At 41.9% G+C, this 23,923-nt stretch overlaps 4 protein-coding genes across 4 annotated transcripts; 3 read left to right on the top strand and 1 right to left on the bottom strand.

The window, feature by feature from the left end:
* The first annotated feature begins 2,703 nt into the window (after positions 1–2,703).
* Positions 2,704–5,641, top strand: BDBG_00953 (FAD dependent oxidoreductase). The gene is made up of 3 exons (XM_002627999.2): positions 2,704–3,840; positions 4,055–5,062; positions 5,201–5,641. Exons 1-3 carry the CDS (start codon positions 3,588–3,590, stop codon positions 5,377–5,379), a joined length of 1,440 nt encoding a protein of 479 aa, XP_002628045.1. The 5' UTR covers positions 2,704–3,587; the 3' UTR covers positions 5,380–5,641.
* BDBG_00954 (lupus La protein) lies at positions 4,249–8,711 on the bottom strand. The gene is made up of 3 exons (XM_031720128.1): positions 7,698–8,711; positions 6,860–7,602; positions 4,249–6,657 (listed from the first exon to the last, which is right to left on the bottom strand). Exons 1-3 carry the CDS (start codon positions 8,151–8,153, stop codon positions 6,471–6,473), a joined length of 1,386 nt encoding a protein of 461 aa, XP_031576153.1. The 5' UTR covers positions 8,154–8,711; the 3' UTR covers positions 4,249–6,470.
* On the top strand, positions 6,860–13,358 carry BDBG_00955 (chitin synthase). Its single transcript, XM_002628001.2, has 3 exons — positions 6,860–9,946; positions 10,036–10,202; positions 10,278–13,358. The coding sequence occupies exons 1-3, from the start codon at positions 9,899–9,901 to the stop codon at positions 12,622–12,624; spliced, it is 2,562 nt and encodes an 853-aa protein (XP_002628047.1). The 5' UTR covers positions 6,860–9,898; the 3' UTR covers positions 12,625–13,358.
* A 681-nt stretch (positions 13,359–14,039) lies between these two features.
* On the top strand, positions 14,040–17,888 carry BDBG_00956 (hsp88-like protein). Its single transcript, XM_002628002.2, has 5 exons — positions 14,040–14,357; positions 14,674–14,705; positions 14,856–16,290; positions 16,461–16,778; positions 16,901–17,888. Exons 1-5 carry the CDS (start codon positions 14,283–14,285, stop codon positions 17,189–17,191), a joined length of 2,151 nt encoding a protein of 716 aa, XP_002628048.1. The 5' UTR covers positions 14,040–14,282; the 3' UTR covers positions 17,192–17,888.
* The last annotated feature ends 6,035 nt before the right edge of the window (positions 17,889–23,923 follow it).

Raw genomic sequence — 23,923 nt, forward strand, 5'->3', positions numbered from 1 at the left:
CCATCCTGCACCGTCAAGAAGTGATTCCCTCCATAGTCCAAAACGAGGGCAAAGATGGCGAACCAATAATACAGGTCACAGCCGTGATTGAGAGCGCTTTCTCATGATGCAGATCCCAGTATATCCGCAAAGACGTGAATAACTGTTGATGACTTTTATGAAATATCCGGTGGAGGCTAGACCACTCACACGTTTAACCAGCTCCGCAGGGCCTAGCATTTAGTATGAAAGTTTCTCATTTTGAGAGGCCGTGGAGACACGGCAGCTTCCGAGTCGAATTATACGGAGTATATCATTGTATTCTGTAGGTGTTTATCCATGTTGACACGCAGCACTTTAACGTGTCCGGGATCGAAGATCACGGCCAGCCAGTGGCTTGGCACGAAATGCGGCAGGTGGCTTAGTGTCCAAGCCCTATCTCAATTTCCTTCTGAGCAATGCAGTCGATAAAGAACATGTGAGTTTTATACCTTGATCTGTTGACTTGCCCAACCCAGGAGCCTGTCGGGATTGCTGAAGAATACGGCATATATATGCTTAAAAGTTTGAGTTTAGCCATGTAAACTCCCTTGATATGTGACCCAAATATGCGTAATAAATGACCAAGGATACCCTAAATGAAAAGTCGGCCTCATTAGCGAAGAAAAATCTGACTGCAGTGGCTACGCTGCGTAAATCTGTGGGAATGTCTGTTTTGGCAACAATCTACACCCACGAAAATTGCTTTGGGGGCTTGATCCGCCTCCACGGCGAAATCAATGATCTGCGTTTTCAATTGTTGATATCCCACCGGGGGCTCCGAAGTTCTCCTTTGAGAAAGTTGTTGGCAAATATAGCAAATAACACGCGACCAGTTTTTCTTCTTCATATCGTCCTTCATCCGCCTTCCAATGTCTGATCATGTCCTTCGTTTGGTCGAGCCAGGCAATGGTGAACAATTAAATGAATCGTCGGAACATGGATCCGTTTCCTATTGCAGCTTCGGTAGACCATTCATTCTGCGAGCTTTCAGATTTGTTTCACTTCTTCTGCACTAGCGAACACCAGGAAAGGCGTCAGAGCGTCCTCCAGCCATGGCCCATTTGAGAATCCGGATAAAACCTCCTGCGCCAAACTTCCTCCGGTGAAACAGGCCAATAGCCCTGGTAATGTTATAGTTTCCTGTGTCTTTCGGCATCAACACTTGTGTTAGCCGCAAATTTATTTTCAAATGGCATAGTAGTGAACTATATCGCAAGGTCGTTTGGTGCCAAATATCTATTCAAACTCTGGAGTACACTCAGGGGCGAGGATATGTCGAGCATCAAAAGTAGATCGTGCTAAGAGAGGGGTTAGTTGTCACTTTTTCACTTTATCATGGCCACGAATAGATGGCGGTTTGTGTTTGATTTGATATCTTTGTTATTTGTCAGGGTAAAGGAAAAAGGGAATTCACATGAGCCCATCTCCGCAGCAAAAATCGCCTCCAAGCAACTAGCAAAGCGACTCTTGCATAAGAGGCGCATCTCTAAGCTGAATAAATAAAGCTAAATCAACATAGGCTCGAGCGTTTTAGCGTCTCAAAATCATCTGACGGATTTCAGTACAGTGGATTCGAAATTTTCTGAAACGAAATGCCGACGTTACAAGCCGAGGGGTGTTTCGAGAACCTTGGAACTGTAGGCGAGCAAATAGTAGGCAGGCTGAGGGAGCCAAATCCACGTGACTAGTTCTCGTTTCCATTTCCTGAGGAGTGGCGGACTTTGGTGCAGTTCACCTCTTATCGATCAAGCAAATTGGTCGAGTGGGCATATATGAATCCACTTCCTATACTAGAACCATCATGGTGAGGCTCGACCTTTGAGAGGCTTTTTCTCTCTTGGAGTCCGTTAGCCAGAGAAATAAGGATATATGAAACCTGTATGTCTGTATGTCATTTTAACTCTTGTTCTAAGTCAATTCCAATAGCAATACGCCGCGTTATATTTCTGAAAGCACGAGGGGTGTTCGTGTTTAGACTCCTAATGGTGCCTTGTGCTACCACATATCATCAGGATACAGCTGCAGGGGATATAATCCGTTGCGATCATTGAGCGTGATAGAACAGGAAGAACAGAGGAGTTTCCATAAATCGTAGTGATTGTAATATGGTGTGAGGTGAATATCTCCTATCATACCAATCCCACATCGGGATCAATGAAGGATGGCCGCCGCAATATCTGTTTGGGTTCTTTTGAAAATAGATCCGGATTGGCTAGGATGCTCAGGGCTAACGGAAGAGGTAGGTTGCAACACGGTTCTCTAGCTCGAGAGATTCCTAGCGAAGACAAATATCCCTATCCGTTCAATCTGTTCGGGCCGAAATTTCAAGCAAGCAATCGGAAAGGTGTCGCCCATAGCTCCAACATATAGCGAGGAGAGCAGGATGAGTGAGGGTTCAGACGCAGATAGCAATTGAGTTTTATATCAATTTTTCCTCTCAACGAGATGGGCCGTCAAACAACTCTCAATGTCCGGGAATGGCCGTCATCGCTCGCTACACAGAGAGTGCAGTTTGGAAGTAAGAGTAAACAGTTCTCAAGATAATGTATGTCCACCATGCCAATCACCTAGAGGCAAGGGTATCTCAATCAACAAGTTGTCCAGGGCGTTGGGTAGCGCGGAAGAGAAAGCATTCCGTTTGCGGGGTTTAATATAGGAGGAGCTTTGCTTTGCAAAGAAGCCAAACCTCCAATATCTCTGTTCCCTTTTCTTTGCTAGTCGTGGCGCTTCTAACTCACTACTTGCTATCACCTAGTGAACTTCTTAGGCAGCCATTGCCAAATCAATCTCCTCATTTTTGCTGGCTTTCGGCGATGGAGCGACTTGAACAAGTTGAAATCAGAAGTTGATTCTATTGGTCGAACCCGAAATCTAATATATCACATGACCCGAACCTCCCTATCGTCGCTGATTGGCTAGTTAGCCTCTCAGGCTTAGATATTTTTGGAACCTGAAGTCATGACTCCATACATACACATTGGCCTCTGACCAGGGATAATCGTCTGACCCTTACCAAGTCACAACTTTCTTCCAATCAAATATGCCCTGGAACTAATTAACTTCTCTGCGTTACAAGGGAAGGTTTTGTTTGAAACCGGTCAGTTGATCCTCAGCACATGCAGGAAATTTCGCTTGAGGGCAAAATGGATTCAACTTCCAACATTGCGATAGGACTGTGGGCTACAGATGATATGATGATCACATTAACTCGTTTGAAGCATACCTTGCCGCTGTCATGGGAATCGTTGGAGGCGCGCCACCCAGGCTCATGGTTCCCGCTAGATCCCGTTTCCCTTAACCGTACTTGCACAGTTGACCGACGCTTAAAATGGGGGAGGCCCGCTTGCTACGTGTTTGATATGAAAAAAAGCCTTCTATATCTTACCAACGTTGGGGAACTGTCATTGAAACTACGTCCCATTTTCCCCATACATACCCCACATCCTCAGCCGTTTACTACTACATAACCGAGGAAATCTAAACACAATCTAAACATAAGAACGACTGGTTTTCTCCATCTCTTCTTACCTTTGCCCTTGTGTCGTTTACCAGGAAGCAAACCCAAAATGGATGAACGTATCTCCATACCAGTTTCACTGCCCCATCCAAACCCTACAGTCTCATACTGGCAGAACCCGCCAGATGAGATCGGGGATATATGCTCAACCGTGAAGCTTCCTGCGGAGGCTGATATTGCGATAGTCGGATCAGGAATATCTGGTGCGGCCATTGCATACAATATACTATGTCGAGCTCCAGGGACGAAGATTGTTATGCTTGAGGCGAGGCAGGCTGCTAGCGGAGCGTCGGGGCGAAATGGTACTCATTCCTTCTTTACTTTTACTTTTATTTTTATTTTTATTTTGTATTTTTATTATTCTACAAATGAGATATATGTATCTATTCCTCTTTTCCCTGATTTCTAATGTGTCCCGTCCGGCGACTTGCATGCAATGTCCACGGAAAGCCCCTTAATTTTCTATGAACAATCTAGCTAATTAAACGCATACCATACTGCGAAATCGGATATTAGGCGGCCACACCAAGGGGGCTTCTTATACGACCTTTCCAACAAACGTGGAAAAACTAGGTCTCGACGAAGCCATCAAAATCGCGAAACTTGAACTCAACACTGTTCGTCAGGTGCACGACTTTGCACGGAAACACAACATCCAGTGCGAGAGCAAGCACATCGACACAACGGACGTGATATACGACCAAGAAACATTAGAACAAGCAGCTACAACAGTCAAATTCATGCAGAAGATCATGAAAAATCACCCTGCAAGCAAATATACGTTCTGGAACAGGAAGGAAACGGAGGAGAAGTTCCTAGTCCCGGGGGCTGCCGGAGCCATTACGTACGAAGCCGGCAGTCTCAGCGCATATAAGTTTGTCATAGGACTTCTCAAGTTATGTCTAAAGAAGGGCCTAAACCTTCAAACGAATACCCCTGTTACCAGTTTGCACAGGCAAGAAAGTAGCACTAGTAAGGACAATGGCCACGGCAAAGGGAAGCACTGGACTGTCGTAACTCTTCGCGGCAACATTCAAGCAACGAAAGTCATCATGGCGACGAACGGCTACTCAGCGGCCCTCTACCCAAAGCTTCAAGGCGTCATAGTCCCCGTCCGCGGTCAGGTGACAGCACACAGGCCTGGATCGGCAATGCCAGCCTCCGGCCTCTCCACCACCTACTCCTTCAACTACGGCAGCGGATTTGACTACATGATCCAATGTCCCGACGCATCGAAGTATCCCCGCGACATCGTCATCGGTGGCGGGTTCTGTGAAAGTGAGAATGGCGGCCTGGCCAATTATGGAACTACGGATGACTCTGTGCTCGAGCCGGCGATTAGTGAGTATCTTGCCGCATCGACGGTGGAGTTCTTCGGGAAGAATTGGGGCCGTGATGATCCTGCCGGCCGCGTGCGACATGAATGGACTGGCATTATGGGGTATAGTGCTGATGGGCATCCGTTGGTTGGAGAGATTCCGGGGGAACCTGGGTTGTTTATCTCGGCATCCTTTCAGGGGCATGGTGAGTTAGCACCCACCCACACCCAAGCATAATTTTTCAAAACCTCCAAATCGTTCTACGTTTTACACATATATCTATATATAGATGTATTTGTGGCTCTCTAAACCTGACTGATATTTATTTATTTCAAAACCCTAGGAATGGTCCTCTGTTTCCTCTGCGCTCAGGCAGTCACAAGCATGCTATTTGGCGATGACGAAAAGACCCTATACAGCTGGTTCCCGCGCACGTACAAGGTAAACGCAGACCGGCTAAAGCGCAGGCTCGATCGGAGAATCACCCCGCCTCCAAAGGCTCAATCCAAGGCGCGTCTGTAATCTATATCTGGCACAGCACAGGCCGCATTTGCTCATATTTCCTTTTTCCCACATAAGAACGTAGGCGAAGTGGCATTTCCAATTCATTTCGATGACAACTGTTTTGGTAGGATGGAATTCGGAATACAGGTAGCGTATGTGATTCATACACAGCCGGGAACATGGGCAACTATCGGAGTCCTTGTCAAATCTGAGGATGTTGGTCCATAGTAGAACTAGCGAATGCAAATAGAATGCCAATCAGATGTTATTTTTTATTTTTTTTTGGTCCCAAATGTTCCCACGCGTATAGGAGTTAACTATTAGCAGACCATGAAGCCTCTTGGAGATTTGCAGGCTCAGATAGTGTGTTACTGAACTAGTTACACCCCAGGAACGAGTATTACGTTACTTCACATATTGGTGGCTGGCATGTAATAACTAGCAGTAGACATCACCTTATATCTTAAATCCAAGCGGTAAAACAGGTAGAAAATAGTAATATGGAGGAAGACACGTTTTGAGACGATGAAGCATATAAAAGGAGGAGGAAGGGCACACAAAAACAACACCGATATAGCTCATACAATAGTATATGGTTGAAAAAATCACGTAGATGAAACATATTAGAAATGAGAAGCCCGGTAGTCACTACCGGAACGAAAGCGAAAGGAAACGAACCGTGAGCAGAACAGGAGACCAGATGCAATAAAATTTCCGCCACGGCAAGAAAAAAGAGGATATCAAACAGAGGAAGAAGGGGAAAAGGAGGGAGGAGAAGAAGAAGAAGAGAAAAAGGAAATAATGAACACGAAGAAAAAATGACAGGTATCCAATTCTATGACCCTCCAGCACCAGAAGTACCAATCATGCCCACAAAGGGGAGGCTTTTCATACATATTGATTTTGTTTTTTAAACAACAAAAAGGTAAGAAGCGAGCATTGGAGCTAAAAACATTTCGAAGGCTTAATTAAAAAGAAAAATTGTCCTTCTGAAATATGAATAAACCGTTCGTCATTTGCTATATTCCTTTGACCCCATTTCTATAGGTTGAATTGGGAAAGAAGAAGAGGATGAAGAGGAAGAGAATTGGCAAGGCACAGGACAATTATCATGACTCTTTAGTATCAACTTTTTTGGCAGGAGGAGCGCCAGCCTCAGCACTGGGGCCGGCAGTGCCATTGGAAGCAGAAGAGCCATTGGCGGCAGCAGCATTGCCGTCATCTTCCCGCGCACGTTTTTGTCCTGCCTTGGCTGTTGAGTCTGTCGCAGCTGGTACCTGGATTACGGGGACACCACTATGAAAGCGAAAAAAAAAAGAAAAAGCAAGGGGAGTAGGGTTAGCTATGCGCGATCCCAAAAGAAAAAAGGGAAAAAAAAAAAAAAAAAAAAAAAAAAAAAAAAAAAAAATCCTCGAGAATAGGATTTTTGTGGATGATATGATAAGGAACAATGGAGATTCGGAAGGGAAAAAGAAAAAGAAAAAGAAAGAAAACATACCGAGAATCCTTTTGAGCCTCTTGACGACCACCTCTGCCGCCTCTGTGACCACGTCCACCTCGACCGCCCCTAAAGCCCTTTCCATGATCATCTCCCCGACGATCGTGATGGTTCGACGACCCCCCACGACCCCGCCCTCTATGACCACCTCTGCCCCGGCCGCTATTGGGCCGCAGACGACCAGCTTCAATTTCCTTAATCTTCTCATCGCAATAATCTCTCTTGCTCTTGATCAGGAGCTCAGTGGTACCCTTCCACTTCGGCTTGGGGTCGAGGGCCAGGAACGCCTTTTGCGCCTCCTCGCTGTCAAATTCAACGAACACACTTCCCTTGAAGATCTTATCAGCCGTCCGTCTCAGGCGGATGGCATTGGTGGGGCCGTATGGCGTGAAGAAGGCCTCGATGTCGAATTGTGTGCTAGGTTCTTCAGGGCCGAATCCCTTCGCGTAAATGCTGCGATCCATCGCTTTATCTTCAAACAGCTTGACAACGGTGGGATCTAGCGATTCCTTGACGGTTTCGGGAAGGGCCACCTTACGCCTGACGCAGGTATTGTCGTCGGTCAGCTCGAGTGTCTTGGAGTCCTTTAGCGCATCGACAACGGCGCTGAATGGCTGGAAGCGACGCATGCGCTTGAAGGAGTGCAGGAGGGACAGTTCGACGGGGCGATTTTCGCTGCCGCCAACCTTGGAGAGGAGGAATTTATCCATGAGAAGGTTCGAGTCAGAGAAGTAGAATTCGACCTATGAGGAAGCAAAAGGGTTAGAAAGATAAATGATCTGTGACTTCGCTTTTTTTAAAGCCGCCGGATCACACAGAATATTGGACGAGGGCTGACCTGTTTACGGATCTCGTCCGGGTCGCTTGTCTCCTTCAGCGTCGAAACATCTGATTTGATGTTGTCACGGTGGTTTACGCGGGGGCGATGGGCACCACGGCCACCTCGCGACGCCTGTCCTTGGCCCCTGTTTGTATCCTTTTGCTCACCGTCCTTAGAGTCGCTCTTTGATTCAGCATCCTGGCCCAGCTTTGCGGCAGCTGCAATGATCCTAGCTTCTTCTTTGGCCTCCGCATCCTCCTCCCCAGCACCATCCGTGTTCCCTTCTGAAGCCTTGCCGTTTGTATCTGGTTTTGCATCTGTTTTCTTACTGCTTTCTTGGGCAGCACTTTGAGCATCCTGTTTTGCTGGCTCTTGTTCCTTGAGCTCCACAAGCACCTGCTTTACATCGTTTTCAGCCTGTGCGTTGGGGTTTACTTCTGCGGGCGCAGCAGCTTGTTGCTGTTCCTCCGTCATTTTTTTTTATGTGATATGAAGTATTATCTTGGTAAAGGAGACGTAGATTTAAGAGGGAGATGGAGAGAGGGAGAGACGCAAATGGACACAGGTAGGCACGCGGTCCTGATCCTAGCGGGGAAGAACCTGCGTGCTCTGCTATTCCCGAGTGGCCGGTAATACCAATGAAAATTTGTGATAGAGCGATGGCAGACTTAGATCATTTGATATAGCAAGGGGCCAGAAGGTATGGTGTTATGGGAATTCCCTGTGTGCAATCGGGCGACAAAAGCAGGGTGTATCTATAGGTACAGGGGCGGGGAAATTCGCACGCGCGGGCGGGCTGGCGGTTTATGGATAAGGATCGCGGGAGTAACTGCACAGAAAGATCCGAAGACAAGTTGTTATCTAGATCGACTTAATTGTCGAGATAGATATCTATATGGGGAAGCGGTATAAATTTTCTAGAAGAAACTGGAGAAAATGTTGAATAATTGCGTTGTTGGAGAGGGGGATATTTTTTCTTGGAGACTCTCAGTTGCCGTATTTTTTTTCTTTTTCTTTTTCTTATTTTTTTCTTCGGCTGGTTTCCAAGCTTAGCACACAGGAAGGAATGGGGCATTGTTGTTCCGCGCCGGGAAAGTCAGCGCGGAGTCACAGCAGAAGTCAGCATTTGCTACACATTCTGATATCTAACTACTCCACACAAATATGTATGTATGTACTTTACATATATAACTGCCTGATTCAAATGGCAAGATTAATTAGTACAGAGATAAGGCACTATGTTCGTGAGTTTGGTGGTGAGGAAGCCTCGAGTATTATTAGTACTTCCTCCTTGAACATAACCCCCTAAATAGCATACATAATATCTCCCCACTCACCACTCAACCACCACAGGCAGCTCATATTCGGCGATCACTAACTCTGATTTATTTTCTCCCCGTTTTCTATCGGCAGCAATTCTGGTTGCAGGCAGTACGGATTACGGGGAATCTCTCTCCCCAATTCGGCGGCAATGCTTCCACTGGCCGGCTGCAGCTGCTTGGACTGGCGGTTCCTTGCGCCTGCTGCAACAAATCGCATCGCCCAAGACGTTCCACTGCTTGGAAGTCTTCTCGATGCGGCGGAGACCAGTTCATTTCAGTTCATTCCTCTGTCCTCCTCTAACATACCTCAAGCATCAACTACTAAACCTTTACTATATTTGCTGTTTTATCTCTTTACATCAAGTTCTTTGTGTGTTCTTGCTTCAGTCGACCGGGTGTGTGTGTGCGTGTGGGTTGTTTTGACTGGATGACATGGTCTCTTTGTTGTCCCTAACTCGCTATATTCACATTCCAACTAGCCCAGTAGCAACCCTCGCCAACCATTTGCTACAGTCAGGAACACATACAAGTCATGTCCTTGTCGTGGACGGAGAGCTTGAATTATACATATAACCATATCTGTTAATTTCTTCTCCAACATTAACCTGCATCCGTGGTGATAAACTGGGACATTCCGGCTCCCTGCAGGCTGCGCCAGAATTACCACTGCGGCTACAGATATCAGTTCAACTTCCCGGTTGCAGTTTTTTATGCCAATGACTGATTGTCAGTGATTGAACGTGATTAGCTCGATCTGCCGGGCTGATCGGTGGCGGGTGCCACCGTCGTTCTCGGTGTGTTCCTAAGCTCATCTCATGTTTCACGTCTTGTCAACTGCATATCTGCTCCCCTTTGAAGCTGCTACGATATTCGCGAGTTTCAAGCACCGGCTTAAACATGGCCCACGACAATGGGGATGATATACCATCATGGGCAGTCCAGGATGTGAGTCTTTCTGATAAGCTTCTATACTAAAATAATATATATATATATATATATATCCGGCTGCTGATCTTTGATTTTGTTTGTTGAAGATCGTCTATGTATCCGTATTGGGGACTTTCATCGTGGCGGCTTTCCTCGAGTGGTTTCTATGGCTAGCAGCTTTCCTATACTGCCTAGGAAAAGTGTTTGTAAAAGCGGATCATTGGAGTATAAAAGTCCTCGCTGTTATCATGATGTTGATGTTCACGGGATTTCGGTACGTGCTCCTGTCTGCGGTTCTCATTTCTGGGCTGTCCACCCCTCTCCTTGCTAATCATGTTTTCCCTCATAGTGGCGCATTTCTCCCGGTCATGGTCGTTACTCTACCCCTCCCGCCAAATATCACACGGCATTTCCCTGTTCAGGTCGTGTCCTTTCTGCAATGGTTTGCATTCTGGACCTTTGCCATTCTACTCATCATTCCGTGGTTATTCTGCATCTACAGATTAGTGACAAACTCCGTCGGACGGACAAAACGAATCAAGGAGGTTCTTGATGAGCGTACTGCTCCTAAAACTGTCATCGTGATGCCTGTGTACAAGGAGGCGCCTGACATATTAATAAAAGCCGTCGACTCGGTGGTTGACTGCGATTATCCGCCGTCGTGCATCCATGTTTTCCTCTCCTATGACGGCGGTCAAGTCGATGAATCATATCTGACAGTTGCTGCCCATCTCGGGGTGCCTATCACCCTCAAATGTTATCCGGAGAGCATTGATGTCTCATACAAAGGTGCTAGAATCACTATATCGCGGTTCAAGCATGGAGGGAAAAGGCACTGCCAAAAGCTGACGTTCAAACTGATTGACAAGATTTACGCGAAGTACCTCCAGAGAAATGACAACCTCTTCGTGCTATTTATTGATTCGGATTGCATTCTTGATCGGGTTTGTCTTCAAAATTTCATGTACGACATGGAATTAAAACCAGGAAGTAAACGGAATATGCTTGCCATGACCGGCGTTATTACCTCAACCACGCAGAAGAACACCTTGATTACTCTCCTTCAGGATCTAGAGTATATACATGGACAGCTATTCGAGCGCTCTGTTGAATCTGGATGTGGATCTGTCACCTGCCTCCCAGGCGCACTTACGATCCTTCGATTTTCAGCCTTCCGTAAAATGGCTAAATATTATTTCGCAGACAAGGCAGAGCAGTGCGAGGACTTGTTCGATTTTGGCAAATGTCACCTTGGCGAAGACCGTTGGCTCACTCATCTCTTTATGATTGGAGCCAAGGAGCGATATCAAATTCAGATGTGCACGAGCGCGTTCTGCAAAACGGAGGCCGTCCAGACCTTCCGGGGTTTACTGAAACAGCGAAGACGGTGGTTCCTCGGGTTTATCACGAATGAGGTGTGCATGCTTACTGACATTCGTTTGTGGTATCGATATCCCATGTTATGCCTTGTACGGTTTATGCAAAATACCATCCGCACAACCGCTCTTCTCTTTTTCATCATGGTCATATCGGTCATAACTACGTCCAATAAAGTGGAAAATTTGCCTGTGGGGTTCATCGCAGTATCCCTTGGTTTAAACTACTTGCTCATGCTTTATTTTGGCGCGAAGCTTCGACGGTATAAAGCATGGCTTTACCCCCTGATGTTCATTCTGAATCCTTTCTTTAACTGGCTTTATATGGTCTATGGGATTTTTACTGCTGGTCAACGGACATGGGGTGGCCCTAGGGCTGACGCGGCTGCAGCAGATGAAAACACTACGCCGGAGGAAGCTGCTGTCAGGGCTAAAGCTACAGGCGACGAACTAAATATTAAACTGGATACTTTCCGGGCCGTGGCCGAAGGGAAATCCTCTGTCCCCATCCATCCAGCGGAAGGTGTAGAGGGCCGATTCGCAGCACCGGATCTACAGCCAAATGGGTACTACTACACTGAGAACGACGATACGTCCACGATGACCTTTCCAGAGTTCTTGCCCCGCAACCCAGCCGTCTCCCCACTACCCTTACACCCTCGGGTATCCTTTGACTCGGACTGGACAAACGGATCTAATTCCATGATACATCTACCACGCACAATAGAGAGTATTATGGGAGATGAGGACCAGAGGAAAGTGCATTTGGCACGCCGGTCAAGGGCATGCTCTAGCATTGGAGTAGAGGTGGGGGAGTTCGACGACGGCATCGACTCATCGTGGGGGGTGGAATCGATGTCCGACAGCGGGGGGCGATCTATATCTAGAGGGAAGAGTCCTGCGCGCTCGTCTACCCGGTCCGAAAGGATATCCAGCTCCGCGACAGGCGCATTCGTCTATGATGGGGCTAACAATGGAGGGGGCGGGAGCTGGGTCCCGCCGGATACGGGGGTGTTTGAGCCGACGCGGGGTCGTCGGGCGGCGCGGAGTCCGCTGGGGAGGAATAGTCCCGTGCGAGCCGTTGAGGTTGACGGAATGGATGACTCACCTTCACCTTCACTTTCACCTTCGCCGGAACGAGCTGGGGGAGCTGGGGGAGCTGAAGGAGCTGTAGCGGGAGCAGGGGCTGGGAGTGTCCATCATCAAGATAATACCCAGGATGAAAAAGGGGCAGAGCAAGCTGAGTCTTCTGCAACAAAGTCGAGGCGGAAGCAATCACGGTTAGTGAAGAGGTCGCGGGATCCAGGGGATATAGTTTGAGACCCTTGAAGAGGTCCGGGGTTCATATTTCGCGGGTTGCATTGGTTGTTGTTGTTGTTAATTTTGGTTGCTTCTATTGGTATTTTCCTTTTTTCTATTTTGTTTTCATTATCCCGGCCTCCCACGTCGTTTTATTTTCATTCTCTTGGTTTTTGTCTTAGCATTTGTATGTACTGTAAACAGGGCGCATTAGAGCGATAGATAAAAGCGGGATATTTGTGCCTCGATCATTGGGTATAGATTCATTATTGGGCAGTCAAGGCCGTGAGCAAATAAATCCAACAAATGATTGTAATTATGATTGGGCTGGGCCCAACCCTTCTTCCCCGTCAGAGAAGTTGTGTCTGTTATCTGTATGGTATATTATTATTACCCGGCTGTTGACAGCCCGACTGTTGGTCCTGTTTGTCCTTGTTGGTTCCCTCGCCCTTTGTTAGGTAGGTAGGGGATTTCTTCTTACCTGTGGAAAAGCGAAGAAAAACACCGAAGCGCACCGAAGGGCAACGAAGGTCGCCCACGTGATGCCAAGTGGAATGTGACGACAAAGACGCTGCAGCAGGGCAACAGGTACCGGTACATCAGCGGGTTCTTGGGGAGAGGAGGAGGGGCAGTGATGGTTCCATCCATAACAACACCAGAATCTATGAGTAAAATGAATAAATAAATAAAAATAACAATTTAGGAAGATCAAGAGGAATTGAGTGATCTTTAAAAAAAATTATTTAATTATTTTTTAGGTGGAGTTTGTATCTATGTATCTTGATCTTTGTTTAGTTAACAATAATAATGGATGACATAAATACAGTCTGCAGGTACCGCTACCTGGTTCAACGAAGAAAAAATCTCCTCTATAACTTACTCTGCTCTGCAGTCAACAACAACCCATAGCATTTACAATCAATCAATCAATCAATCAATCCATCCATCATTCAATCAACTACCTAGATACACTTGCAAAGAAGAGGTACGGTACGTACAGTCCATTCCCACCGCTCCTCAATACAAGCTAACAGCCCAACTAGCTAACGAATAACCAAGACGCTGCCCGAATATTCCATTTGTTTCCGCACCCAACGAAACTGGGAGATTTATTTCCAAAAAAATTTAAAATAAAAAAGCCTGCCAAAATCCCACCTGAACATCTCCCTGGCGCTAAAGTACAAAGCCAAAAAAGATCAAAAATTCACAAATTCCAAAAAAAAAAAAAAAAAAAGGACAACAAGAAAACTCGCCCCTCCTTTTTTTTTTTTTTTCCCCAAAGCTTCATTATTATCCGCCCCCCACCACCACCCACCGCCGTCCGTCTCTCGCTCCCCCCGGAACATAAACGTAGAACGGGACAAAAAGATAAAATATTACATCAATCAAGACCTTGCCTGGTCTATCTTAACCTCTACTCAACTCACTCCTATACCACGCCACATAAACGCCGGGAAAGCCAGGCTTTGGGAATCGAGAACGAACGAAATTTTCGAATTTTTTTTTCTTTTTTCTTTCTTTTTTCTTTTTTTTTTCTTTTTTTTTCCCAATCCCTGTCTCCCCGCCGCCGTCACGAATTCTTCCACCTTTTTTTTTTTCTATTTACTTTTTTTAGAGAAAGATTTCTTTGTGCTTTTCCCTTGTTTTAACAAAATAAAAGTGAGCAGCATATCGTCACCATGAGCGTTGTTGGCATAGATTTCGGTTCGCAGTCGACGAAGGTTGGCGTTGCTAGGAATAAGGGTATTGATATTGTGCGTATACACTTTTTCCTTCTTTGCTCTATGTTGTCTTTTTTTTATTTTTTTTACTTTTTTTATTTTAATATCTTTTTGATATTCACTTTCTCACCCTTCTTATCTCATGCTTTTTGTTTTTATTTGAGCTCTTTGGTGTCTTGTTGTCTTTCGTTGAGGAGATGTGGTGATGTGATGTGATGATATGATGTTTCTGTTTCTTTTTTTTTTTTTTTTTTTTTTTATTGCTCCGATCGTTTATATTTTTTATACACTCTACTTTGGGTTCATCTCTCACTGACGAAGTGTCCTCGTTTGAGGAATGAATAATTAGATCACGAATGAAGTCTCCAATCGGTCTACACCGTAAGTTCCACATCGAAAACCCCCGCCAACCCTCAAATTCCTGACGTGGGATATCGTATATATTTACATATATATCCTGACCCTCCAACGCACGCATCTACATATAAACGAGGAAGGATATGCGCTAACAAGCTATCTTCATCTCTACAGATCCCTAGTTGGATTCGGCCCCAAGAGCAGATACATCGGTGAGACCGCCAAGACGCAGGAGATCTCTAATCTCAAAAACACCGTCGGCAGCCTGAGGCGTCTCGCCGGTCGTTCTTTCAAGGATCCCGATGTCCAGATCGAGCAAGACTACAATACTGCCACCCTGGTCGATATCAATGGCGAGGCTGGTGCTGAGGTGTCGTACCTGGGCAAGAAGGAACAGTTCACTGCTACCCAGCTGGTGGCTATGTTCCTGACCAAAATTAAAACCACCGCCACCGCCGAACTCAAGCTCCCCGTCGCAGATGTTGTGCTCAGCGTGCCTCCCTGGTTCACTGATGCCCAGCGCCGGGCCCTGCTCGATGCTAGTGAAATTGCCGGCTTGACATGCCTTCGCCTCATAAATGACTCCACTGCCATTGCCCTGGGTTGGGGTATCACGAAATTAGACCTGCCAACCGCGGAGGAGAAACCCAGACGGGTTGTCTTTGTTGATATTGGACATAGCGACTACACCTGCTCTGTCGTCGAGTTCCGCAAGGGAGAACTGAACGTCAAGGCCACCACATATGACCGCCATTTCGGAGGCCGCAACTTCGATAAAGCCCTGGTTGACCATTTCGCCAAGGAATTTAAAGAGAAGTTCAAGATTGATATCACCACTAACCCGAAAGCGTGGACCCGGATTCTGGCGGCTGCAGAGAAACTAAAGAAGATCCTGTCAGCCAATGCTGCTGCGCCCTTGAGTGTTGAGTCTGTGATGGACGATGTCGATGTCCGCAGCTTCGTCAAGCGCGAAGAACTAGAAGCGATGATCGAGCCCCTTTTGGACCGTGTAACCGTACCCCTAGAGCAGGCCCTTGCCGAGGCGAAGCTGAAACCAGAAGATATCGACACCATCGAGATGGTAGGCGGCTGCACGCGTGTGCCCATCATCAAGGAGAAGATCAGCAATTTCTTCGGCAAACCTCTCTCCTTCACGCTCAACCAGGATGAAGCCGTCGCCCGCGGTTGTGCATTCAGTTGTGCCATTCTCTCTCCAGTATTCCGCGTCCGCGACTTCGCCGTCCACGACATCGTAAACTACCCCATCGAGTTCACTTGGGAGCCCGCCCCTGAAATCCCCGACGAGGCCACCTCCTTGACCGTATTCAACAAGGGCAACGTGATGCCATCGACCAAGATTCTCACTTTCTATCGCAAGCAACCGTTTGATATTGAGGCTCGATATGCTAAGCCTGAAGGCCTGCCTGGCAAGGCCAACCCATGGATTGGCCGTTTCTCCATCAAGGGCGTGACACCAGGTCCCGATGGTGATTTTGCTACCTGCAAATTGAGGGCTAGACTCAACCTGCACGGTATCCTCAACATTGAATCTGGATATTACGTGGAAGATGTGGAAGTTGAAGAACCCATTCCAGAGAAAGAAGGCGAAGTAAGTCTTGAAAACATTTTCCTTCCCCCCTGCCCCCTCCCCCTCTTTCCCTAAAAAATAAGTTATCCTTTGTCGAGATGTTTGTATTTTTAACGAAAAGGCATGGACAAAACTCATCAACCGACGGAAAGAAGAACGTGTTTTCTAACATGAGAAAACTCTGGAAACAGGCCATGGATACGGATGCGCCCAACGGGGAGGCCGGGGAGGCCAAACCGAAGATGCGCAAGGTCAAGAAGCAGGTGCGGAAGGGTGACCTGCCCGTCGCGTCCGGTACTGCGGGTCTCGACGCGGCCACTAGGCAGCTCCTAGGCGAAAAGGAGAATGCCATGTTCATGGAAGACAAGCTTGTTGCCGATACCGAGGACAAGAAGAATGAGCTTGAGTCGCATATCTATGAGCTGCGGGATAAGATCGAGACTGTCTACTCTGAATTTGCCAATGAGGATGAGAAGGCGAAGCTGAAGGCGAAGCTTGATGAGACAGAGGTATGTTTCTTTAAATCGGCCCCCCTCCCCCTCCCCCTCCCCCCCTAAAAACATACTTTGTCCCAATCCATACATAAACTCTAACCGGGAATCCCCTACTAACGCACAAACTTTCCTGACAGGACTGGCTCTACGAGGACGGCGAAGACACCACCAAGGCCGTCTACATCGCTAAAATGGACGATATTCGCTTTATCGCCGGCCCCATCATCCAGCGCTACGCAGATAAAATAGAAGCTGAGCGCATGGCCGTCCTGAAGGCGCAGGAGGAGGCGGCTGCGAAGAAGCGCGCGGAGGAGGCGGCCGCCAAGAAAAATGGGGCATCTGATACGGAGATGAAGGATGCGGATTCTCCGTCTAGTGAGGAGAAAGCTGGCGATGAGCCTATGCCGGAAGTCGAGGAGACTTCTTAGGTCTTTTTTATGATTTTCATATGTTTTCCTGTGAAGCTTGTCGTCTCATGTTTGTGTTGTATGCGCTGGTTCTTCTTTTTTCGTTTTGCCCCCTCTTCTTTATTTAGAATAAATAATGTGAAAACCTATTTTCTTCTCTCTTTCCTTTTCTTCTCTCTTTCCTTTTCTTCTCTCTTTTCTTTTTTTCTTTTCTTTTCTTTTCTTTTTTTTTTGTTCATTCTTACTGTCTATAAGTATTAAACAGAGGAGTGAGTGATGTTGGAAAGAAAAAAAAAAGCGGGAGAATGATGAAATGTGGATAATGATGACGATGATGCTTGGTTTTCTCCTTGCTCAGGTTTTCTACATGAAAGACAAAAAGAATTCATCTCATTTTGCCCTTTGATCTCCTACATACATCTTATGTAAAGACATTCTCCCATAGCATGGTATAGCGCTAGAAGCAAAGGTTCAATGTTGTGGTTTTTAGCAAGGGTCAACATGCCACTCATCCAAGATACAAACAACACACCGACAGTAACTATAGATTTGATTCATCTCTCGCCTTGTGTAGTTACTTTTCCTAGCTCGCGATTTATCGTTTATCAAAATGAATATCCAGGCATTTTCAAAAATTGCTAAGGAGCCATTAACTACACCTAATGAATTAAACTTAAAAAAAAAAAAAAAACAATTCTCACAGAATATAAAATCCCTAAACTTCAGTGTCTACCACATACGACCATGGGGAGTGGAAAGCAGGGCTTCCCGTCCGCTCAGCTACTTAAATAAGCCACTTAGATCTGCGCGGCCAATATTCATACTTGGCCCTGAAGCCCGCTGCTTTATGGGTGAGGAACCGGTGAGTAGGGGGTGTGCAGGGTGAGGAGCAGGTGTGCAGGGCGTTAATAATAAAAGCCATGCTACTAGAGAGCCAACAAGTAATAAATGTCAGAAAGGAGCCATGTTGATTCTATTCTTGTTGATTGTTTCAGCAGAAATGTTGTGATAGTTTATCTCAGCAAGCTCAGACGCTTCTCCAGATATTCATTGCTGTTTTAACACTGGATTGATGATTATGTCATGAGCTAACCTCAAATAAGCAATAAGCTAACCCAAATAGTAAAATCAGGTCATGTGAGTGATAATATCTTACAAAGTGTTTGAGAAGAAATGGTTCCTGGTTGTTAGTAACTAGACTGGCCGCCGGGACCATGAATTTCACATTTGATCTCATTTGGTCTGGTCTCATACATTTCTTGATGTGAATCCCACTGGGACTAGTCATTATTAAAAAAACATGCAAAGTGACTATATATAAGATCTTAAAATGAAATCATAACTTGAAAAAAATAAGAAAGTGATCTCATTTAATCTTATTTAGTCTCATTCTTGATATAAAGTAACTATTTTTAGACATTTTAAGGTTTTTTTTAGACTATTTTTAATTTTTTAAAAAGTAACACTTTTTGATAACACTTAAATAAGATTTAAAGTCATTTAAAGCAATAAAAATAATTTAAATTAAGAAGTGAAAATTATAATCTCATTTGAAAAATGTGATAAGAGTAGACAGTAAGTCTCACTGAGACAGTATGAGACTACTATCTAATGTTAAAACTGTGTAATGAGATCAGTTGAATTGATAATAAGACTATTAAAAAATCTGGTCCTGATTTCAGACACAGTCACATAGTCAGTCTAGAAACTAGTTATTAAAAAAACATGCAAAGTTGTCACGCTCCCGGCCGCGTCAAGGCCTCACTGCGGTTCCACACGGCTCATTGCTTCCATGCAGATGATTTCATTCATCCTGCAGGCTGTCTGAACCGGTTTCCAACCACTCTATAACATTATTCAGATATATCATAGAAAGATCTGATTGATAAATATAAGAACCTCACTTCTATATAAGATCAGCAGATTACTCTTTCTTGATAATAAAACATCACTGAGGTATCACTCTGGCTATTCTCACTCATAAAATGAGAGAAGAGTATTCACTCATTATCTATATAGAATAGCTAGATACTGACTTCTTATTAAAAAAGTTAGTAATTCATTTTTCTTCTACTGAAATATATATAAGAGTTACTGTATATCTTATATAATCTTCTTAGTATACTAAGTATCACATCTGTGATATTCTCATAATAACTCTGTAGTCTATAAGCTCACTATTTAAGCAAGATAGTTAAGCTCACTTATACAGCTTCTTAAATAACTACTTCTATATAATACTGCTAACTAGTCATCACTTCAGTTTTATTATATTATAATTTAAATCACTTTATCTGATTATATGTTTGAATCAGTCAAGCTCTAACAGACTGATATAACTTTATACACTTATACTGAGACTGATCTGATCTTATTCTCTGAGAGAAATACTACACTATTTTCTAGAGTGTATACATCTCTATTTTAACAGAAATCTGAGATTTCTGAAACTGCTACACATTTTGACATAAGCTCTTCAATCACTCTATTACTGTCACAGCCTCTACACATCTATATCTATTATAAAGATAGAGAGATTAAGATCAGAGATTCTCTGAAATATAAGAAAAATATCTTATCTGAATTTCACAGCTTTATCTATACTCTTAAACAGAAATTCCACCTTAATCTGAGTTAGTATAATACTCATAAGATATGAGTAATATACACTGTTAATCTTCTTGAAGACATCTCTGTAACTACTTAAGTTATTAAGAAGAGAGAGCTTAAGTGTATTAATACTATTATAACTTGAGAAGAATTCAAGAACTTTCTACTAAATTAAATTAAAGATTATTATAATTACAGCTTCACAGTGACACAGCAGTTTAACTTATTATATTAATAAGATAATAAGAATTCTTTCAATTTCAATATAAGATTTGAAGAATATTGAGAGGAATTAACTGATGATTTGAATTAATTAAAAATACAGCTTTATCTTACAAAGCTGACTTATAAGATGCAGATAATAATATTATAATATCAGAGTTTATTAATTAATTATACTAAGCTTGTTAATCTGACTTTCTGAATCTATTTAAATAATCAATTTTCTGAGAAAAAGACTAATAAGATCTCTTTTAAGTAATTAATAATAGAATTTAAACAGTACTGTGACAGCTTCAGTATAGAGAAAATAAAGAAGAATTTTAAGTATTCTGATTCTTCACTCACTGTAAAGAAATATTAAAAAAGATTTAATAAAGATCTCTATTTCAACTACAGAGCTGATAATCACTATATCAGTAATTATAAGAAGTTAAAGAAGAGAAGAAATTAAGAAGATATCTTCTTAAAGTTAACTTCTCTTCTGATAAACATATCTATAAAAGATAAAGAAGAGAAAGAAATAAAGAATTAATAATTCTTATATCTTCAAGTCTATGTTATAATTACAATATATACTCTGAATAGAGAGATATTAGTAAGATATCTACTTGACTTTAGAATGAATACTAACTTCATATTCTATTTCTTTTCTTTAATGAAGAGTTAAAAGAAGATAGATCTATCAGATTATATGAAATTTATCAATAAAATAAAATATCACTGTTTTAGTATAATTTAAGCAAAGTATATAATTACAGACTTAGAAGAAATCTTTAAGAAGAGTAGTCTGCTTCTTTATATAGTTAATATTATAAATGAGAATATCATTCTAGATCTTCTATAATTAAGAGAAAACAATTCTCTTATTAACTGAGTTACTTAGACATGATAATATCATCTCACTGATAAAGAGATAGTGATAGAGAAATCTGAAGAGTTTCATTAAAAGAATCTTGAGAAAAAGATTAAGTCAATATACTGTGTAGCAGATGACTGAGACTTAAGAATAGATAAAGAAGTTATCATTCTCACTACAAGATTAACAGCAGTATTCATTATTGAAGATGAATATATACATTATCTCTTTATAGATTTTAAGAATGTCTTTTTAGAAAGAGAAGTAGTGAAGTTTTCTAATATCAAGATATAATATAAGATTCATCTTGAAGATGATATAATAACACTGTACAGATCTCTTTATAACTTGTCTGTAAAGAAATTAAATATTCTGCACAAATATCTTGAGAAAGTGTAATTAAAGAACTGAATATATTTATCAAAGAGTTCAGCAGAAGCATCTATACTCTTTATACTTAAGAAGAATAATAGACTATATCTATGTATAGACTACAGAGATCTTAATAAAGTGACAGTTAAGAATTACTATTCATTACTATTAATTAACAAGATGATTGATTAATTATCTAAAGCAAAGATATTCTTAAAGATTGATATACAGAATATCTATTATAGAATCAGAGTTAACAAAGATGACATTTAAAAAACAGCTTTTCATATCAAGTATAGTAATTTTAAATATCTTGTTTTATCTTTTAATCTTTGTAACACTTCAGTCACTTTTCAGATCTATATAAATGAGACACTGTAAGACCTTATTAACATCTTCTATATAGTATATCTGAATAATATTCTAATCTTCTTGAAATCAGAGAAAGAATATGATACTCATGTTCAAGAAGTATTGAGTTACTTGAGACAGTATCAACTTTATATAAATACTGAAAAATGCTTATTCTACATACAGAAGATTGATTTCTTAGATTATATTATTAAGATGAACAGTATTTCAATGAATAGAAGCTGAGTCTTCACTATTAAGAACTGACTGATATTACAGACATACTGTAAGATACAGATATTTCTAGAATTTATAAATTTCTATAGATGATTCATCTATGTATATTCATAGATTACTACTCTTCTTACAGATCTGTTAAAGAGAAGTGTGAAAGACAGAAAAACAGAATTATTTATTCTCACTCAAGACATTATACAGGCATTTGCAGAATTAAAACAAGCTTTCACAGATACTATAATACTGAATCACTTTAATCTCAACTTACTCAGTCAGTGTGAGACTGATATATCTGAGAATGAAGTCTGTGAAATCTTTTCACAGTTGACACTGAAGATCTTTCAATATTAAAAGAATCAGAGAATAATTATCTCTGAGAAAATAGATAATGAATTATCTATAAAAGAAGACTTTTTCACAGAGTCTATAAGATACTATGAATAAAGATCAGTGATTTTCTTCTTCAAGAAGTTATCACTCATACAGAGAAGATATGATATTCATGATTAAAAGATATTAGTAATTATTAAATTCTTTAAGATCTGATAATATTATCTTCAGAATAGTAAGTACTCAGTGTAAGTTCTCACTGATTATACAAATCTGCATTACTTCTTGATAACAAAGAGCTTAATAGAATATCAAGCCAGATAAGCAGAGCTGCTTTCAGAGTATAATTTCTATATCTGATACTATTCAGATCAGCTTAATCTCATTAATACATTATTTAAACAGTCTGATTATAATATTATTAATGTAGAGAAGAATTCTATAAAAGAATCTCTGTTATCACTACAGAAGAAGCTGACTGCAGAGAATTGAGATTCTCTGAAGCTTGAAAACAGTGCTGATAAGACAGCTGTACAACTTAGTATAGAAGATGAAAGAAAACTCAGATTCTCACAGAGAACTAACACTGAAGATTATGAGCTTCTCATGTTATATCTTACAATCATTGAATTGATAAAGAATAAAACAGTCTACAATCTTTCAATCTGACTACTTTTGAAATTTATTAATAAGTTATAGAAGAAGAACATCTCTACTGCAGCTTGAATTCAGAAGTTAAAGAAGAAAGAATTCAGTTTGAACTTGAAAGAGACAGACTCTGAGCAGAGTGATACTGCTAAGAAATCAAGTCACTGATAACTAGAAGAATGTGAACTTCTACTACTAAATAATTCAGTCTTTGTCTCTTATAGTAGAGCAGTGCATCAGAAGTTATTAAGAATTCATTATAATAATCTTTATACAGAACACTTCAGATTAGAGAAGACTAAGAAACTTCTAAAATATAAATATATTTAAGATAAGCTTCAGACAGATGTTAAAGAGTATATTAAGACTTATAATATCTATCAAAGAATAAAGATCTTATAGTATAAGTAATACAGCAAGTTAGTATCACTGTCTATTTCAAAGAGCTTATAATAGAATCTATTAATGAATTTCATAGTTGATCTACTGAAGTCAACAAGAGTCAAAGAATATGACTCAATTTTAATTATTATTAACTACTTTACAAAGATAATCAGATATATCTCTACTTATAAAAAGATTAAAGCTTCTGAATTAACTGACCTGTTTTTAGATATTATTATTTATGATTACAGTGCTTTAAAATCATTGATAACAGATTAAGAATCTCTCTTCATTAGTAAATACTGATTGACTTTTTACTATCATCTTATAATAAGACATCTTCTCAGTATTACATTTCATTCATAGACAGATGATCAGACTGAATATCAGAATCAGACACTAGAATAGCATCTTTAAGTATTCTGTTTATATTATTATAATGATTAGCTTAAACATCTTCTGATCATTAAATTCATATATAATAATATAAAGAATGCAATCTTAAAGATATCTTCTTTCTATACTTATTATGAATATAATTCTTTATTACTCAGTGATATTATGAATAATGTTTTGAAGAGAAAAATAGACAGTCAGAATATTAAATAGATACAGAGAACAGAGTATCTCTCAGTATCAGAAGTAAAAGTGAGATTGAAACTTTTTAACAAAATTTATAAGAAAACAGTGAAAAGTATTCATCATGCTCAGAAGTAGTAGATGAAATACTATAATTAAAAACA

The sequence above is a fragment of the Blastomyces gilchristii genome (assembly GCF_000003855.2).
Source record: "Blastomyces gilchristii SLH14081 genomic scaffold supercont1.2, whole genome shotgun sequence".
Classification (NCBI taxonomy): domain Eukaryota; kingdom Fungi; phylum Ascomycota; class Eurotiomycetes; order Onygenales; family Ajellomycetaceae; genus Blastomyces; species Blastomyces gilchristii.

Excerpts from the sequence above, each read along its gene's own strand:
- BDBG_00953 (XM_002627999.2), top strand. The coding sequence starts at position 3,588 with ATGGATGAACGTATCTCCATACCAGTTTCACTGCCCCATCCAAACCCT. Across the intron at positions 3,841-4,054 it reads CGGAGCGTCGGGGCGAAATG|GCGGCCACACCAAGGGGGCT; the intron begins GTACTCATTCCT and ends ATCGGATATTAG. Across the intron at positions 5,063-5,200 it reads GGCATCCTTTCAGGGGCATG|GAATGGTCCTCTGTTTCCTC; the intron begins GTGAGTTAGCAC and ends TCAAAACCCTAG.
- BDBG_00954 (XM_031720128.1), bottom strand. The coding sequence starts at position 8,153 with ATGACGGAGGAACAGCAACAAGCTGCTGCGCCCGCAGAAGTAAACCCC. Across the intron at positions 7,603-7,697 it reads CGGACGAGATCCGTAAACAG|GTCGAATTCTACTTCTCTGA; the intron begins GTCAGCCCTCGT and ends GCTTCCTCATAG. Across the intron at positions 6,658-6,859 it reads GAGGCTCAAAAGGATTCTCG|TGGTGTCCCCGTAATCCAGG; the intron begins GTATGTTTTCTT and ends TCGCTTTCATAG.
- BDBG_00955 (XM_002628001.2), top strand. The coding sequence starts at position 9,899 with ATGGCCCACGACAATGGGGATGATATACCATCATGGGCAGTCCAGGAT. Across the intron at positions 9,947-10,035 it reads CATCATGGGCAGTCCAGGAT|ATCGTCTATGTATCCGTATT; the intron begins GTGAGTCTTTCT and ends TGTTTGTTGAAG. Across the intron at positions 10,203-10,277 it reads TTGATGTTCACGGGATTTCG|TGGCGCATTTCTCCCGGTCA; the intron begins GTACGTGCTCCT and ends TTTCCCTCATAG.
- BDBG_00956 (XM_002628002.2), top strand. The coding sequence starts at position 14,283 with ATGAGCGTTGTTGGCATAGATTTCGGTTCGCAGTCGACGAAGGTTGGC. Across the intron at positions 14,706-14,855 it reads GTCTCCAATCGGTCTACACC|ATCCCTAGTTGGATTCGGCC; the intron begins GTAAGTTCCACA and ends TCATCTCTACAG. Across the intron at positions 16,779-16,900 it reads CGAAGCTTGATGAGACAGAG|GACTGGCTCTACGAGGACGG; the intron begins GTATGTTTCTTT and ends CTTTCCTGACAG.